At 45.6% G+C, this 15898-nt stretch overlaps 1 protein-coding gene across 1 annotated transcript in view; it reads right to left on the bottom strand.

Annotated features, from left to right (window-relative positions):
* Positions 1-15462, bottom strand: part of LOC129341006 (transmembrane protein 132D-like) — a 440581-nt gene extending 425119 nt beyond the window's left edge. The window contains exons 1-2 of the mRNA XM_054995872.1: positions 15363-15462; positions 14354-15245 (exon numbers count right to left, since the gene is read on the bottom strand). Coding sequence (XP_054851847.1) covers positions 14354-15245; positions 15363-15462 — 992 coding nt within the window. The remainder of the gene's footprint in view (positions 1-14353; positions 15246-15362) is intronic.
* Positions 15463-15898: the final 436 nt, after the last annotated feature.

The raw sequence follows: 15898 nt of genomic DNA, 5'->3' as shown, positions 1-15898 counted from the left end.
GAGCCTAGGATTCGGTTTCGTTTTCTCAGCCATGCCGGACGCTCCTCTCGGCTGGTCCGGGAGGAAACGACCGGGCACCCTGACCGGGCGGCTGATCCGCAAGGATTAGCCCCCAGGACTCCCAGGGAGGGAGCCAGGGTCCGGGACGCGGCGGGAAGAACTCCCCGAAATCAATGCGGGGGGGGAATTGCCCGTTTGTCCCTATGGAGGCCGGCAGACGTGCGCGGCGCCTCAAGTGCCGCCGGGCAACGAGAAACGGCAAATAAAAGAAGCAGGCGGAAGCCCGTAAACAAGCGAATCCCTTCTGTTCTACAAGCGTTTGTGAAGGAGAGGTTGATCTGAAGAAGACTCGTTCTTCCCCTTCGCTGAGTTCCAGAATTTTGTTGGCGCCCCCCCCCCCCAAAATGGCAGCAAAGAAGCAAAGTCCCGCTCTCGGTAAGTCAATCTCGGCTACCTTGAAGGGGGAGTCGCTCGAAGAGTTGGTGCGCAGGGCGGTGGTGGAAGCCATAAAACCCTTTGTTGACAAGCTGAACGAAACTGATCAAAGGGTGGGCTTAATTGAAAGCGAAGTGAAAACCATTAAGGCAGCAGCAGGGGGGGCAGAGAAGTCTGCTCTGGAAAGTGCGTCACTTGTGAAGGCTACAAAAAAGGAGCTGAAGTTGGTTGAGAACCAGCTGATCGGGCTACAGATGGAACGAACGCAGACAATTTTGCGTCTCCAAAACGTGAAAGAGGAGGAAAAAGAGGATCTGTGGGAGGTGGTCTCGGAACTATTGGCGATACCCGCGAGGACGACTAAAGAAGAGGTTAAAAGCGCCATTTTGGAGGTCCGTCGGGCTTCTTCAAAATATGCAACAAAGCGACAGTTGCCTCGTGAGATCATTATTGACTTTTCATTTAAAAAGATTCGGGACACCATCCTATATAACTCATACAATGCGGATTTGGACTTTATGGGTTTGAAAGTCAAGATTTTGAAGGACGTTCCATTTCTAGTCCGGAAACGGCGTTTTAAATATAAAAAGTTTGCAGCTCTTCTGAGGGACCATGGAATAAAGTACAAATGGTTATTCCCGGAAGGAATATGGTTCAGATATAAAGATCAGGCCTATAAGATATTATCAGAAGATCAACTAAAGGATTTTGAGAATAAAAACCCAGAACTCTGCTGCACCGAGAACGAAGAAAAGGAGGAGCCGGAGGGGGGGGGGGAGGAGGAGAGCACCGCAACAGCGGTTGTACAGAGAGAACTGCGTCCGGGACCTAGAAGGGGGAGGAAAGTTTAATCAGAATTTGAAATGTTTATTTTCTGTATGATTAACCACTCCATCATTATCCTATGGAGCTATTTTTGTATTATGACAGTATGAAGGGAAACATTGAAGTGTAGTGTTTAGTGTTTGTAGTTTATTCCCCCCCCCTTTTTCTTTTTTTCTTTTTCCACCCCCCTTTGTCCCTTCCTTCTCCCCTTTCCTTGTGATAGTCTTAAAAAAAAATAATAATAATTACTGAGCCTAGGGGCTCTTGACTCTTCACTCTATGGCATCAGACCCTGCTGAGGTCCCTCCACAAACCCCATCACCCCCAGGATCCACATCCATAATCTCCAGGAGTTTCCCATCCCAGAGTTGGCAACCCTATTAGTGCCCTGATCTACCAGGGCTCTTCCTATGTTTTTATGTAGTACCTTCCTTAAATGTCTGTAGTTAGTGTTTAGGGAGATGGAGGAAATTATAGTCTAAGGGAATGAAACTGTTTCTTCAAAGAGGATGTGTGTCCAAAGATGGGAGGGCATAAAACAAAAAAGGTGTGGGTTACAGGGAGAGGGATGGAATTAAAAGACCTAGAGCAAAAATCCCCGCAAGAGATTCATTTTTCCCCCCCAGGCCTTCCATCAGAGGGTTAAATCAGGCTGCTTTGTTCTTTATCTGAACTGGGAAAATGTCAGGGTAGAACGAACATGTTTCTGATCCTCCCCTGCAACTAGATGCAACTTTATTCAATGGCCAGGCCTTTAGGATTCTTTATCCATACATTAGACGGCAACCAGATTCTTGCCTTGCGAAGAAAAGACTAACCTTGTTTGTTTCTGTTCTGCTGAAAGCCTCTCACAACTAGTTTGCTCCATGCCTGAGGGTGTATTGCAAAGGACAGCTGCGGATGTATCTCTTCTGATTTGTCCAATGGGAGGGGGGCGCAACTGAAGGATTTATAAGGTGCCTTCCGCACAAAGTGCTGCATGAAGAACTGTTCACCGGTGTCGGAGTCATAACCACAGAAGCAAAGCATAGGTCTCTTTTTAGATGCTTAGCAGGGACAAAAGCATACCGCAAAAGGCAAGAACTGTATTTTATTTTGACAGGGGACTCTCCTCTTGCCATTCTGAGTCAGAAAGTGTTGCCGCTAAAAAAAAAATGCCATGCCTCTCCTGTGAAGAACTACAAGGCTTGAATCAAAATCCGAACAGACTAAGGCCTAAGTATTGAGGCCTGATCGGGATCTGAGTGCCAGTTGCAAGCAGCGTCGTCAAACACCCAACAGAGCATTCCATTTCAAAGACTTCCTTTTTTTAAAACTGAGTTTAAATGGTTCTCACTAGGTTGCCAACTCCAGGTTGGGATATTCCTGGAGAGTATAGGGGTAGAGCCTGTGAAGGGCAGGGTTTGGGAAGAGGAAGGACCTCAGAGGAGTATAATGCCATAAGAGTCCAAAGCCCACACTGCAGCCATTTTCTCCAGAAGAACTGATCTGTGTGTCTGGAGGTCAGTTGTAATTCCAGGAGATCGCCAAGCCCGACCTGGAGGTTGGCATCTCTATGACTGTATCTCAGATATTCCATGCATTCTCATAGTGCATTCTCCTCCGTCAATCACTCACCCAACAGGAAGCAAAATAATTTACAGAAAAAGAGTTTGCCTAAGTTTGCCTAAAAGAGCCAGTTTTGTATAGTGGTTAAGAGCAGCAGGACTCTAATCTGGAGAGCCAGGTTTGATTCCCCACTCCTCTGCTTAAAGCCAGCTGAGTGATCTTGGGTCAGTCACAGCTGTCTCAGAGCTCTCTCAGTCCCACCCACTTCACAGGTTGTCTATTTGTGAGGATAATAATAACACACTTTGTAAACTGCTCTGAGTGGACGTTCAGTTGTCCTGAAGGGTGGTATATAAATCAAATGTTATCATCATTATTAGTGCCTGGATCGCGTGGAAGGTAGGAGGGTAGAAGCTGTACAGTTTGCTCTCATGTTGTAGTCTTGCACCTACCCAACTAACTCCCACAAATCATTACGTATTTTATACTGGTTCACAAACACTTTGCTTGCTTTCACAATGCCACGTGGGAACTGCAGTTTAATCAAGTGGGCTTTGGGCACGCACCGTCACGGCCAAGGCGCCAACTGCAAAAGCGACACACACGCTTAAAATACAGCAGATTTTAAATGAGGCAAATCTTACCCTTCCTGATCCAGAGGCATACAGAAGCTCAGCAATCCAGCCGACTGTGAGCATCCACCAACAGGGGCAAGTGGGCCAGCTACTTTGCCCTATTCCAACAAGGTCGATGTCAAACAACCATGCAAAACCTAACTCTAAAATCGTGAACAATTTTTCACTGCAAGCACTCGGGGTGCTTGGCTTTAGAGAACCCGGGCGCACCGAGCAGGGTGTTTTTAGTTCTCGAATGCACTACTTGATTGCTTGGGTCTTCTGCCCGCGTCACGTCCTCCTGACCATCACACATCTAGTTCCAATAACTGACTGCAGGGAGAAGAGCATATCATCCAAGCATGGATTTGGCCATGTCCAAACCTCTCTCTGGAGTATACATTCTCCGAGCCAACCGCCCCCGCCCCAGCCCTATTTGGCATCAATCAAGAAAACAACTTGCATGGAATTCAGCTTTTCACTGGCTGGCGTCCTGGATGCGCTGACCTTTTCTTCCCCGGAATAATTACTTCTGCTTCGGCTTGCATAAGAATTACTATCTTACAAGGGATCCTTGGCTTAATCCCTTCTCCAGGCTTCATTTGCAACTGCAACCAAGTTTAAGTGCATCTTGTAGCTGCATTTGCTCACATTCATCCCCGGTTACTCTGGCCTTTCCTTTTCTTGCCCTCCTTCTGCTCTCCCCCCTTTATTGGGATTCCCCCAATCAAGGGGGAGAGTTGGATCTCAGAATCAGGTCCTGGGATGAGCCAAGTAAGACAATTCCTTTGAGCAGGGCTTTTTTTCTGGGGGGAAAAGGTGGTGGAACTCAGTGGGTTGCCCTCGGAGAAAATGGTCACATGGCTGGTGTCCCCGCTCCCTGATTTCCAGACAGAGGGGGGTTTAGATTGCCCTCTGCGCTGCAGCATGGAGGGCAATCTAAACTCCCCTCTGTCTAGAGATCAGGGGGCGGGGGCACCAGCCATGTGACCATTTTCAAGAGGTGCCGGAATTCCGTTCCACCGCGTTCCAACTGAAAAAAAGCCCTGCCTTTGAGATTGATGGAGGAAACTAACTCGACTGGACTAAAAACCCCACTGTCTTATGAGCAGTTACAGGGTAATCTAAGTCACTGCCACCACCTCCTGCTTAAGTTCGTGGTGGAGAGTGCCTTCAAATCATAGTTGACTTATGGCGCCTCCTGGTGGGGTTTTCATGGCAAGAGACTAGCAGAGGTGGTTTGCCATTGCCTGCCTTTGCAACCCTGGTCTTCATTGGAGATCTCCTGTCCAAATACTAATCAAGGCCAACTTTGCTTAATTTCTGAGATCTGGCACGATCAGACTCACCTGCTTCAGTTAGCTTGCTCTTTTTAGGGTAGGAAGAAGGGTTCAGACACTGGTGTTGTCCACACAGGGACAGGTTTGTTTGGTTTCCCTGTTGCTGCTGCACCCGTGGATTCAACACAATCAGTAATGGGGTTTCGACACAGCAGGTCTCCCCACAACTTCCCTGTCTCAGCATCGGTAATTCTCACCTTTTATGGCAGCCCGTCAGTTTCACACATGCTGCACTCACAAGCAGGAAAGGGCATGTACAAGTCAACAGACACGAAACTCCCACTGAACATTTCATGCCAAAGTTGTCAACCCCAACCAACACGAGGACTTGCTAATATGTGAAGCAGCCCTCTGGAAGGAGCTACACTCAGCTCCGTACATGAGGTCAGAGTCATGGCCGATAGGCAGGAAGATGATGAAAAATGGCTTGTGTGAAGATGGATTCTTGGGCAGGAGCACAAGGAAGAGAACGATGACCCAAGCTATCAGCCAGTAGGCCAAACAACGGAGGAAAGGCATTAAGTCTTAAAGGAGTCCCAGAAGCCAAACCCAATTTGGCTTCCCTGCAACTTTCTAAAAACATTAATTAAGGGGGCTGGTAGAGGACAAAGGGGATATCTGCAATATGAGCAATAGAGAGGGTCCTGGCTACTGGGAGACTTCGGCCCCTCCTTGCCAGGAAGAAGATCAGCTTGACTCCTACCAGAGATGATCCCGTCTCAGCTCAGTCCTAGCTTCAGCAGGGAATAAATGTCTCTTAAGCACTCACCTCAGATGCTGGTGCTCTCAAACTGATCTCCTTGTACCATTTTCCCTCCCTTGCCCTATCTTTTCCTCTTTTTAAATGTAAGCCTGAGGGAAGAACGTATACCCTTATTTTGATTTCACAGTACCTTTGTGCAGCGCATAGTTACCATTGCGCTCTAGAAATATAAAAAACGGAACGGTAGTTTAATGGGCAATAGAAACCATGCAGATGGTTTGCAAACTCCTGGTTTGCAGGAGTGAAGACAGTTTGGTGTAGTGGTTAAGAACAGCAGGACTGTAATCAGGAGAGCCAGGTCTGATTCCCCACTCCTCTGCTTGAAGTCAGCTGGGTGACCCTTGGGTCAGTCACAGCTTCTCAGAGCTCTCTCAGCCCCACCCACTTCACAGGGTATCTGTTGTGGGGATAATAATGACACTGACTTGTTAACTGCTCTCATTGTGGCACTAATCTGTCCAGAAGAGCGGCATATAAGCACCAGGTTAAGGATAAATGGAGGGGCAGGGCTGCTGTGAGCACTGAGATCTTTGTGACTCACGTGCGCCATGCTGGCAAACACTACTCCTGCCCCATCAGCAGCTACCACATCACCAGCATTACTTATGCAAGGCTAAGGGCAACCTTGATTCTCTGTGAGGGCAGGAGGGTCATAGGGGAAAAAAAAATCTCCTGCAGGGTTTGGTCCCAATCCATAATGGGCTCACCTCACTAGAAGCCCTGCTATCCCCTTCCTCTACCCATTGAAACTTCCCTGGAAACAATCACTGCAACATTTCTGAAGTTACCTCCATTACAGTCCCTTTGCGTGTGCTTGCATATCTCTAAGAGGACAATTCCTATCCTCTTGGTCAGCTGTCCTTTCTGCCACCACCAAACTGATTTTCAGGCCTCCCTTTTGCCAGCAGTTTGGCCCTGTTAAGCCTCTGGGCATGTGCAAAGTACTGAGAATGAAAGAACATCTAGGCACATGGGGAGGAACTTTGACACAGTCTGATTTTTTAAACAGAGGCCGGTCTTTATTGTACCGCACCTAGATCTCCAGCGAAGACCAGGGTTGCAGAGGCAAGCAATGACAAACCACCTCTGTGAGTGAAAACCCCACCATGAAACCACTCACCATGTGAGTGAAAACCCCACCAGGGGCACCATAAGTCAGCCATGACTTAAGGGCACTCTCCACCACCACCAAATATTCCACAGAGCACAGAAACACAGGGAAAGTAATGTCATAACACCAAGGCTAGGCAGAGCTAAGAAAAGAATTAAAAACATTGCTAGGTTATTTGAGGGTCACATCCCCTTCATTGGGACAGGTGCAGATCTACTCCAGGGCATAGGCAGTACAGGCAAATGCCCCTCTAGTCCCTCTGCTCCTGTCCCTGGTGGGACAGGGCTTGCACACACACACACACACACACACAAAAGATGTTGTGTGTAGCACACAGACTAAAAAATGTTCAGCATTTAACCCTTCTCCTCCTTTGGGCACATTTCCTAACTCCTAATCCTGGGTTTGGAATTGTATCCCCTGTGGCCACTAGGCAAGCCTCCCTCCAACAGTGTCATTGCATGTGGCCTCTGGCTTTATTGCCCTGCACGTATTAGACAGCCAGTCATCCATCTGGCCGGCTTTGACAGTTAAGGAAATGGTTGGAACTTCATCTCACTCAGTTGACAACCCGAGTGAGATTGCCCCCTGCTCCCTTCCTGGGAAAGAAAGTCTTTCTCGGGATCTGATTTCCTGGGGTGCAATTAAGGCCTCTTTGTATCTCTTATTCACAACAACTTCACTGAATCCTCCATTATTTCCCATGTTTCCACGGCCCCCAGGAACCATGGGAAATAATGATTCTTTGAGTGCATTAGTAGCATTAGCATCTGAGGTCATCTTTGGAAGTGTCATCTTACACGTGACGCCTGACACTAGTTGGACACTTGTCAGCTTCCCTCAAGTATTGATGGGAAATGTAGGCGTCCTGGTCTTGCAGCTTGGCTCTCTGACTGCTGTCCAATGGACTTTGCAACTATCATTTGTCCAACATTCCACCAAGCTGCCTACATTTCCCACCAAAACTTGAGGGAAGCTGACAAGTGTCCAACTAGTGTCAGGCATCACTTGTAGTTTGGCTCTCAGCTTTCTGAAGTGGGGGAGGTTACAGCTGAGAGGGCCTTTGCTAGGGCTATCACCCCCTGGTGGAGGTGCTCAGAACAGTGCCAGGAAGAAAAAAATGGCCGGTGGGCCAATGACATGACATCACTTCCAGGAAAAACTCAGAAATGGTGTCACTCCTCTCTAAGAATCACTGGAAACTATGGGGTTTTGGTGTTTCCTAGAGATGACTGATGTCACTTCCTGGGATTCTCCGGAAGAGATGTCACACTATCCGTGACAACTATCCCAAATGTCCCCACCTTCTAATCTCCCTCTGGCCTGGCAGCACTAGCCTTTTCTCAATTATGAAATGCCTTCCCTGAATTCCTTCATCTGCTACCAAGCCCTTTGTTTGGTGCTAGGTTGCAATTACTATCTTTTCCCAGGCCTTTTGCTGATTCCAATAGGCTTAGACTGGAGTAACTTTTATTAGGATTGCACTGTTAGCCTTTTTACTATTTCCAGTGCCACCAGTGGTCCTACTGTTCTTAAGGCTTATGCTTTTTTGTGACACAAGCTCTTTGATTTGCTCCATGAAATGTGGTAGAGAACTCAAGGTGTGATGGCTTTTAATAAAATAATGAAAGTGCTCTGAAAAGTCACTGGCCATTTTTTGCAATTTGATTTTCGATAAAACCCAGACTGGGCTTTGAAACTCACTAGGATTCACTCTTCTCTTCCTTCTCTGCAGCAAACATTCCTTTGCACCCTCTACCAAATTTGCGTCCTGAACCACAGTGAAAACGACCAAAGGAAAAGTCAGCATTAAAAAATCTAATATGAAAGATGCAAAGTGTACAGAGGAAACTGCAGGGTCAATAGAAATAAATTTGCCATTTGCACTTTGCAGTCCAACTTGAAACTTACTTAACAGTCTCATAAAACCATCCCGGAGTTTGCTTCCTCTGTTGTCTCTAAAACAAGATCTATACAGGTAGGCAGCAACTGCTCTGTGATTGAAATGAAGTTCTTTTTTATTAGCTGCACGGGGGAGGGGGGGTGTCTCAAAGAGGTGTTAAGACAACTCAGGATGATAAAGAGAATCAAAGAGCCCTTAAATTTACTACCAGCCATAAAAACAGCTTTGAGATGGACAAAACGCCTTTAACCAAAAGTTAAGAGTCTTTGATTCTTGTTGGTCTATATCGGGGCTGGGCTGATGTCAGTTGTAAGCTGTGTCTTTTGTTCATCCAAAACACTTCAACTTAATAGGACAAGAGAAGATCTCCTGAAAAAGTTAAGGAAAAGGTATTCTGAGTATGCATTCTTATTCACCAGTATGAAAAAGGCCAGTATGGTCTAGTGATTAGAGCGACCAACTACATGATGAGAGATTCAAGTACAAATATCCAGAGGAGTTAGCCGTGTTAGTCTGTAGTAGCAAAATCAAAAAGAGTCCAGTAGCACCTTTAAGACTAACCAATTTTATTGTAGCATAAGCTTTCGAGAATCACAGTTCTCTTCAATCTGACAAATCTGACAAATAGACTCTTTGTCAGATGCATCTGGCGGGGAGAGCTGTGGTTCTCGAAGGCTTGTGCTACAGTGGAATTGGTTGGTCTTGGAGGTGCTGCTGGACTCTTTTTGATTTTGCTACTACAGACTAACACGGCTAAGTCCTCTGAACCTTTACAGAAGCAAACTGATCTCCACATCAGAAGGAGCTGTTTGCATCTGCATATCAGAAGGAGCTGTTTGCATCTACCCCACCCCCCTCTCCTCCTCTATATTTGGCCAGTTTCCTTCTGCCCTCCATGCATCTGACGAAGAGAACTGTGATTCTCGAAAGCTTATGCTACAATAAAATTGGTTAGTCTTAAAGGTGCTACTGGACTCTTTTTGATTCAAGTACAAATATCCACTCAGTCATGAGACTCACTGGATGACTTCAGGAGAGTTACTTTCCTCAGGCTAACCTACCTAACATGGCTGTTGTGAAGACAAAATGGGGCTCAGAGGTGAGCCAGTTTCCCCATGCTGCACTGCCCCCCTCCCCCCACCTGCCATTTGCTCTGCAGGACAACATGTGCATGGGGTCAGGGGTAAATGTTGAATTTGGTGATGTACTAGAGCACTTTCTGGTGCAGTGTGGCTCATACAGGCCCACAAGAGAAGGTCCCAGCGTCCATGTCTCTTGACTTTGTACCCTCAATGAGATTCAGGGCATGGCTTGGATGTAGAGCATCAGAGTGGGCATGGAGACAGAAAAGCTAGAGTAACACACACACTTTGTTTTCCAGGTTGACTTTGGAAAGCTGTCTAGCTCTGCCTGGTCTTCCCACTGGGCTGGAATAGACCAGCTCTGAGCATTCAAAAAATAAATAAAAAGGTGGCATAATGTGCCTAGGTGAGGTCAGCTGCGATGGTTGGTGCATGCTGTAAATGTGGTAGTGAAAGGGAGCTTCCGTGCATGCATTATTGATGCTACCGCTATGTCCATGTACCTTTGGGTATCTGTGTTTTCCTCTGTGCAGCAAATAGCAGCCTGGGCATGGAGGGTGGGGGCTGAGAAGCAAGCATGCTGTGTTTGAGGAAAGGGTTAAATCTCCTCTCTACAAATATCACAGCCCCATTCTGAACTGGTCAGCTTTCAGCCTTTCAAAAACACACAGGGAATGATAACCAAGGATCTCTTGGGTCACATCAAGTTTTGCCCTGGGTTGTATTTTAGAATCTAGGCACAGAGGTTTGTGGAAATAGATGAAACCACCAAGGAAACCGGCTAAAAACCTACAAGGGCTCAATTCAAAAAAAGGCTGAGTGGAGTTTTCAGTCTGGATCCTTTGATATAGACAGTTATGCTAGGGGAGGCGGCTTTGGTGTAATCATTCATTACTTAAATACTGCTAGAAACGAATTCAAGCAGGTGATTTCAGAACTTAATAATGCATGACAAATACTTGCCTACCTGTTTTCTGCAACATACCATTTGCAAACATACCAGGAAGGGAATTACCGCCCTCTTCTGCACCCTGGGAACCAATGAGGTTTTATGAAGACACGGACAGACTTCAAAACTGCTGTTGCTGCAACAGCGACAAACAGGTTTCAAATATACTGTTCCTCAACACATAAATGGGGTAACTGGAAAAATGTTTCCCAGACTTCTGATTGCTGATCCTTTCTAAATGAAAACTGGTGTCACGGCTTAATCTTACACAAGAAAAAAAAAATTAAACATGAAAGAATTGTTACCCAGGTCCAATGGAGACAATATTCCTTCAGCATGTCTGGGGCTGCAGATGAATGAAAAGAAGTAAGCTCACAGCAGTGACATCCAGTGTTGCCACAGGCAGCCTCGTCTCAGGCATCTCTACTAGTAGGGGTCAGTGCTCGATTCAGAGATACAGAATTACTTGCCCCCAATCGGCAGAGATGTTTTAGGCTCACATTAGTCTTCCACTAAATATTTTATTTCTCACCACGCAGTAGTGCACCCTGGCAATATAGTTCGGGAACAGCCCAGAATTGCCAACTGTACCACAAGAAACCATGTCACCAGAGGTCCACTCATCCCAACCAGGAAATCTGTGCAGTCCGAGGGCATCGCTTGGAGGTCTCATTTGTTCAACAGGTTCAGGTGGGCATCTGGATGGGAGACCCTCCCAGGACCTAACTGTACAATTGCCTTGAATTCCATGATAGAACAAAAGCACATGTAGAACACACAGTGCAATTTTCTAAAAACTCACAACTGCTACTTAACTCCTCAAAAATATTCCCTAGCTCCAAAATCCCACAATCGGACCAAATTGCACAGATGTAAGCAATACATGTGAAAGTTGGACGATAAAGAAAGCTAACAGGAAAAAAAATGATTCATTTGAAATGTGGTGCTGGAAGAGAGTTTTGCGGATACCATGGACAGCCAAAAAGACAAATAAGTGGGTACTAGATCAAATCAAGCCTGAATTCTACTTAGAAGCTAAAATGACAAGACTAAAGCTATTGTACTTTAGTCACATCCTGAGAAGACAAGATTCTCTGGAAAAGTCAGTAATGCTAGGAAAAGTGGAAGGCAGCAGGAAAAGAGGAAGACTTAAAATGAGGTGGGTGGCTTGACTCAATAAAAGAAGCCACGTCCTCCAGTTTGCAGGATCTGAGTAGGTCTGTTAGAGAGAGAGAACGTTTTGGAGGTCTTTCATTCATAGGGTCGCCATAGGTCGGAAACGACTTGACGGCACATAACACACACACAAGCAATACAAGATGCTACCACCCAAAGCAAGAACCATGGGGTCACTGGCCACTCCCCCCGCCTCAGGGCAGCATCAGAAAAAAAATATTGGAAGGGGAAGATGAGGCAAAGTTTATTCTATGGACATAGTCTCTGCATTCCATATCCAGCCAAAGAAGTCACATTGAGAGGCAAGCTACAAGTGACGCCTGACACAGGTTGGACACTTGTCAGCTTCCCTCAAGTTTTGATGGGAAATGTAGGCATCCTGGTCTTGCAGCTGTAATGGAGAGCCAAGCTGTAAAACCAGGATGCCTACATTTCCCATCAAAACTTGAGGGAAGCTGACAAGTGTCCAACCTGTGTAAGGCGTCACTTGTAGCTTGGCTCTAAGACTCAAACATCATAAAGGAAGGGCAGGAACGAGTCCCTGGCCCATATGCCCACTAAGCCATGAAGTTCATGGGGTGACCTTGGCCTAATCAACATTCTCTCAGTCTAATCTATAGGACGGTGGTGAGGATAAAGGGAAGAATTATGTCTATTGCTCTTTGGAGGCAGTCTGGATTAAACTGTGCTGGACAGAATTACATGAAAAAGATATTATTGTGGGGACAGGAGAGAATGCGACACGTTAAAGAAGCATGTTTTTGTTAACCAGGGCAGAGAGGTTGAAGAATCTCCACCTGAAGATTCCCGGCCTGAAAACTGAGTTAATTTCATTCCTTTTTCATAAAGTAACTTCCAGAGCCCCACAATTCAACTAATGAAATCTGAAGAACTAGAGTTCAGGTGTTGGCGAGTATACGAACATTTTCAGTTTTTACCGTTCAGCTTTAAATTCTGACTAAAACATTTGCCGTTCAAACGGGAAATCTGAACCTCACATTCCAAAATTTGAGAGCTTTTTAGCATCTTGTGCTTTGACAGCTTTCAAATATGGGATCTCACAAGCTGTCAGTGTTTAAATACTATTGTATGTCATCTATCAAATCTGATCAGATACTGAATATATGAAGCCGTCTCCCACTGTGACGTATCAATGGGAATGAACCTGGAATCCCTGCGTAAAAGAACGGGCTCTTCCATTGAGCTATGGCACCACCCCTAAATCCCATGGATATATGACACTACCTTGCACCGAAGTCAGACCACTGACCTATCTTCTTCAGACTTGACCATGCTGACTGGCAGTGGCTCTCCAAGATCTCAGGCAAAGAAAGATCTTTCATAAGATCCTTTAATCGGAGAAACTTGAACCTGGGACTTCCTACATATAACACATGGGCTCTATCACTGAGAGCAGAACCACAAGTGACAAAAGGCACAGATTGGACACTTGTCTGCTTCCCTCAAGTTTTGATGGGAAATGTAGGCAGCTTGGCGGAATGCTGGACAAGTGACAGTTGAAAAGTCCGTTGGACAGCAGTTGGAGAGCCAAGCTGCAAGACCAGGATGCCTACATTTCCCATCAAAACTTGAGGGAAGCAGGCAAGTGTCCAATCTGTGCCTTTTGTCACTTGTGGTTCTGCTCTGAGTCATGGATTTTCCCTCAAATACTAAGATCCTTCTTCCCATACAACATTAGTTATCAAACTCTAGTTACTACTGCATGTCAACAGTATGCTAAATACCACTGCATGCCAACCATCAAATACCATCAAGAATGAAATTCCATTTTATCCATTTCTATCATGAGTTAGTTTCAGATGGGTAGCTGTGTTCGTCTGTAGTAGATGAGCAAGATTCGGGTCCAGCAGCACCTTAAAGACCAACTAGATTTCCAGGGTATGAGCTTTTGAGAGTCAGAGATCCCTTCGTTAGATAATGAAGGGAGCTCTGACTCTCAGAAGCTCATACCCTGGAAATCTAGTTGGTCTTCAAGATGCTACTGGATCTGAATCTTGCTCTATGAGTCAATGACTGAATAGTCTCTGCATATGCACTGCAAAAGCCAAACAGTGGAACCAATATATCAGAAGATCTGAAACAGAGATATCAGCAATCTGGCGGACCTTCATAGCAAGTATTCAAGCGTTCAGAGAATACTTTACATCAGAACTCATACAGGAGAATTTTGGAGAGCACATCCACCTGGGCTCTTGCCTTATCCTTATCCCGTTTAGGTCTTAAAGCCAATAGGCTGACCAGAAAAAGACAGCAATATCATCGAAAAGTCATTGCTATTCAATATACATTAAAAACAGCAATATGACTAAAAAGTTATTGCTGTTCAATATTCATTCAAAGCAAAGAACATTTAATTGCAGCAGCTATACATTTACACACATCCAATATTGTATTAAAATCCAGGTCCGCTAACAGAGTCATTAAATGGGAGTTAGAAGAGCGAACAAGTTTCTTATTCAAATGAGGATCCAGAAATGTTCTTCTCAGATCCGAATAAATTACACAGGGAAAGACGAAATGCTCAATAGTTTCTCCCGAAGGCTTATCACAGATACAAACTCTGAATCATCTGGGCTCTTGCCTTACCTTAATGTGAACTGGTCCTCCGTTGAGTTCTTAGCAATGGTCACCACAAAGGTCAACACATCCCCTTGTTTCACCGTCTTTGGTATATACAGGATTGCTATGTTACTATCCAGCCTCATTTCACTCAAGGAAGGGCTGGCAGGACTTTGGTAAAGGAAAACAGTCCCAATCCTTTGCAAGGGTGGCCCTGATTCATCGATATCATTGCGTCCAGGTCTGATCCCGTTATTTTTTCTCTGGTTCCCCTTAGCGCAATCCCCTTTGTCCTCTCCCTGCTGGATAGCATAGTAAAGTTCCACAGGACTCCCTTCCAACTGATTCAGGAGTTTCTTACGGCCAGCCACCACCGTGGGCGGGTTGAACCAGCTGGGAAGAAGTTCCAACTCCGCCACGCACAACCCCAGGTCCCCTTTCAACCTACAGCTGCCTCGGACTTCTCTTGTTTCTCGAAAAGCAAAGACCCGTAAGCAAGGCAATCTTTCGCTAACACTGTAATCATCCCAGTCCCGCCCGATGATGTAAAACAAAATCTGGACTTTTGGCCGACTTGGGTAGATTTTGTTGTTCATGATGTATGCCTTCAGCTTCCAGTTGAAGGAGAACTTGGGGGCGGTAGATCCAAATGGATTTGAAGGAGACAACAGGTCTTGAGGAACCACTTGTTCAATTGAAAAAGGTCCATAAGTCGCATTCAGTATAGGTGGCTTCTTGGATTTATAGATTAGGAAGGACTCAACCCGGGACTGAAGGCTAGAGTTCCTCATGATATCCTGGTTGGCTTCTTTGAGAAAGAAGGAGACGTCTGTATTGTGGATATGGTAACTCACGGGCAGGTATGTTGGCAGCAAGGAAAACCTCTGTATGCTCTCGAGGATCCCTCGGCTCTCCGTCACTGGAGAAAGGAAAGGAGATTTTAGAAAACTAAAATCTAACAGTAGTAGTTAGAATGACCAGCTATGCCTAGGGAAGTGTAGGCCAGTTATTCTCTAGCAACCTGTCCTAACCTCACTGGGGTGTTGTGAGAACACAATAGAGGAGGCGAGAACCATGGTCACTGATTCCGAGTTCCTTGAAGAAACATCAGGGTCAAAATGTACTGAATTAGACATGGTTTCAAATGCCTCATACCTGCCATTCATATCTGAAAATTTCATTGCTCTCTCGTGCAAACTGACTCCGTGATACCTAGTTTTCGAATAATTTTCTGTTTCCTTACACTGAATTTTTCCTATAAAACACATGAACTTCTAATCTTTTTGTGCGTAATTAAATCGGCATTTGACATTATATGCATAAATGGCATATATTGTATATATAAACACCAAATGAATAGCATCTGAATACCGAACAAGCTCGCAAAATGCAAACAGACCTGCAAAACCAACAGCATAAAACATAGAGCTGCAGTTGGATATATATATCATGTGATAATAACCATGTGATACTGCTGCCCAGCCTCCACTGCCAGCTCCCTGGGTTGGCAGAAACAAATATCTTTGCCCTGTAAAGACTCCCTTGCTGTTGTTTAATCTGCGCAAGGTGCCA

Source organism: Eublepharis macularius, chromosome 13, assembly GCF_028583425.1.
Source record: "Eublepharis macularius isolate TG4126 chromosome 13, MPM_Emac_v1.0, whole genome shotgun sequence".
In the NCBI taxonomy this organism is placed as follows: domain Eukaryota; kingdom Metazoa; phylum Chordata; class Lepidosauria; order Squamata; family Eublepharidae; genus Eublepharis; species Eublepharis macularius.
Note: the sequence above shows the minus strand (reverse complement) of the source record. Positions and strands in the feature narration are given on the sequence as shown.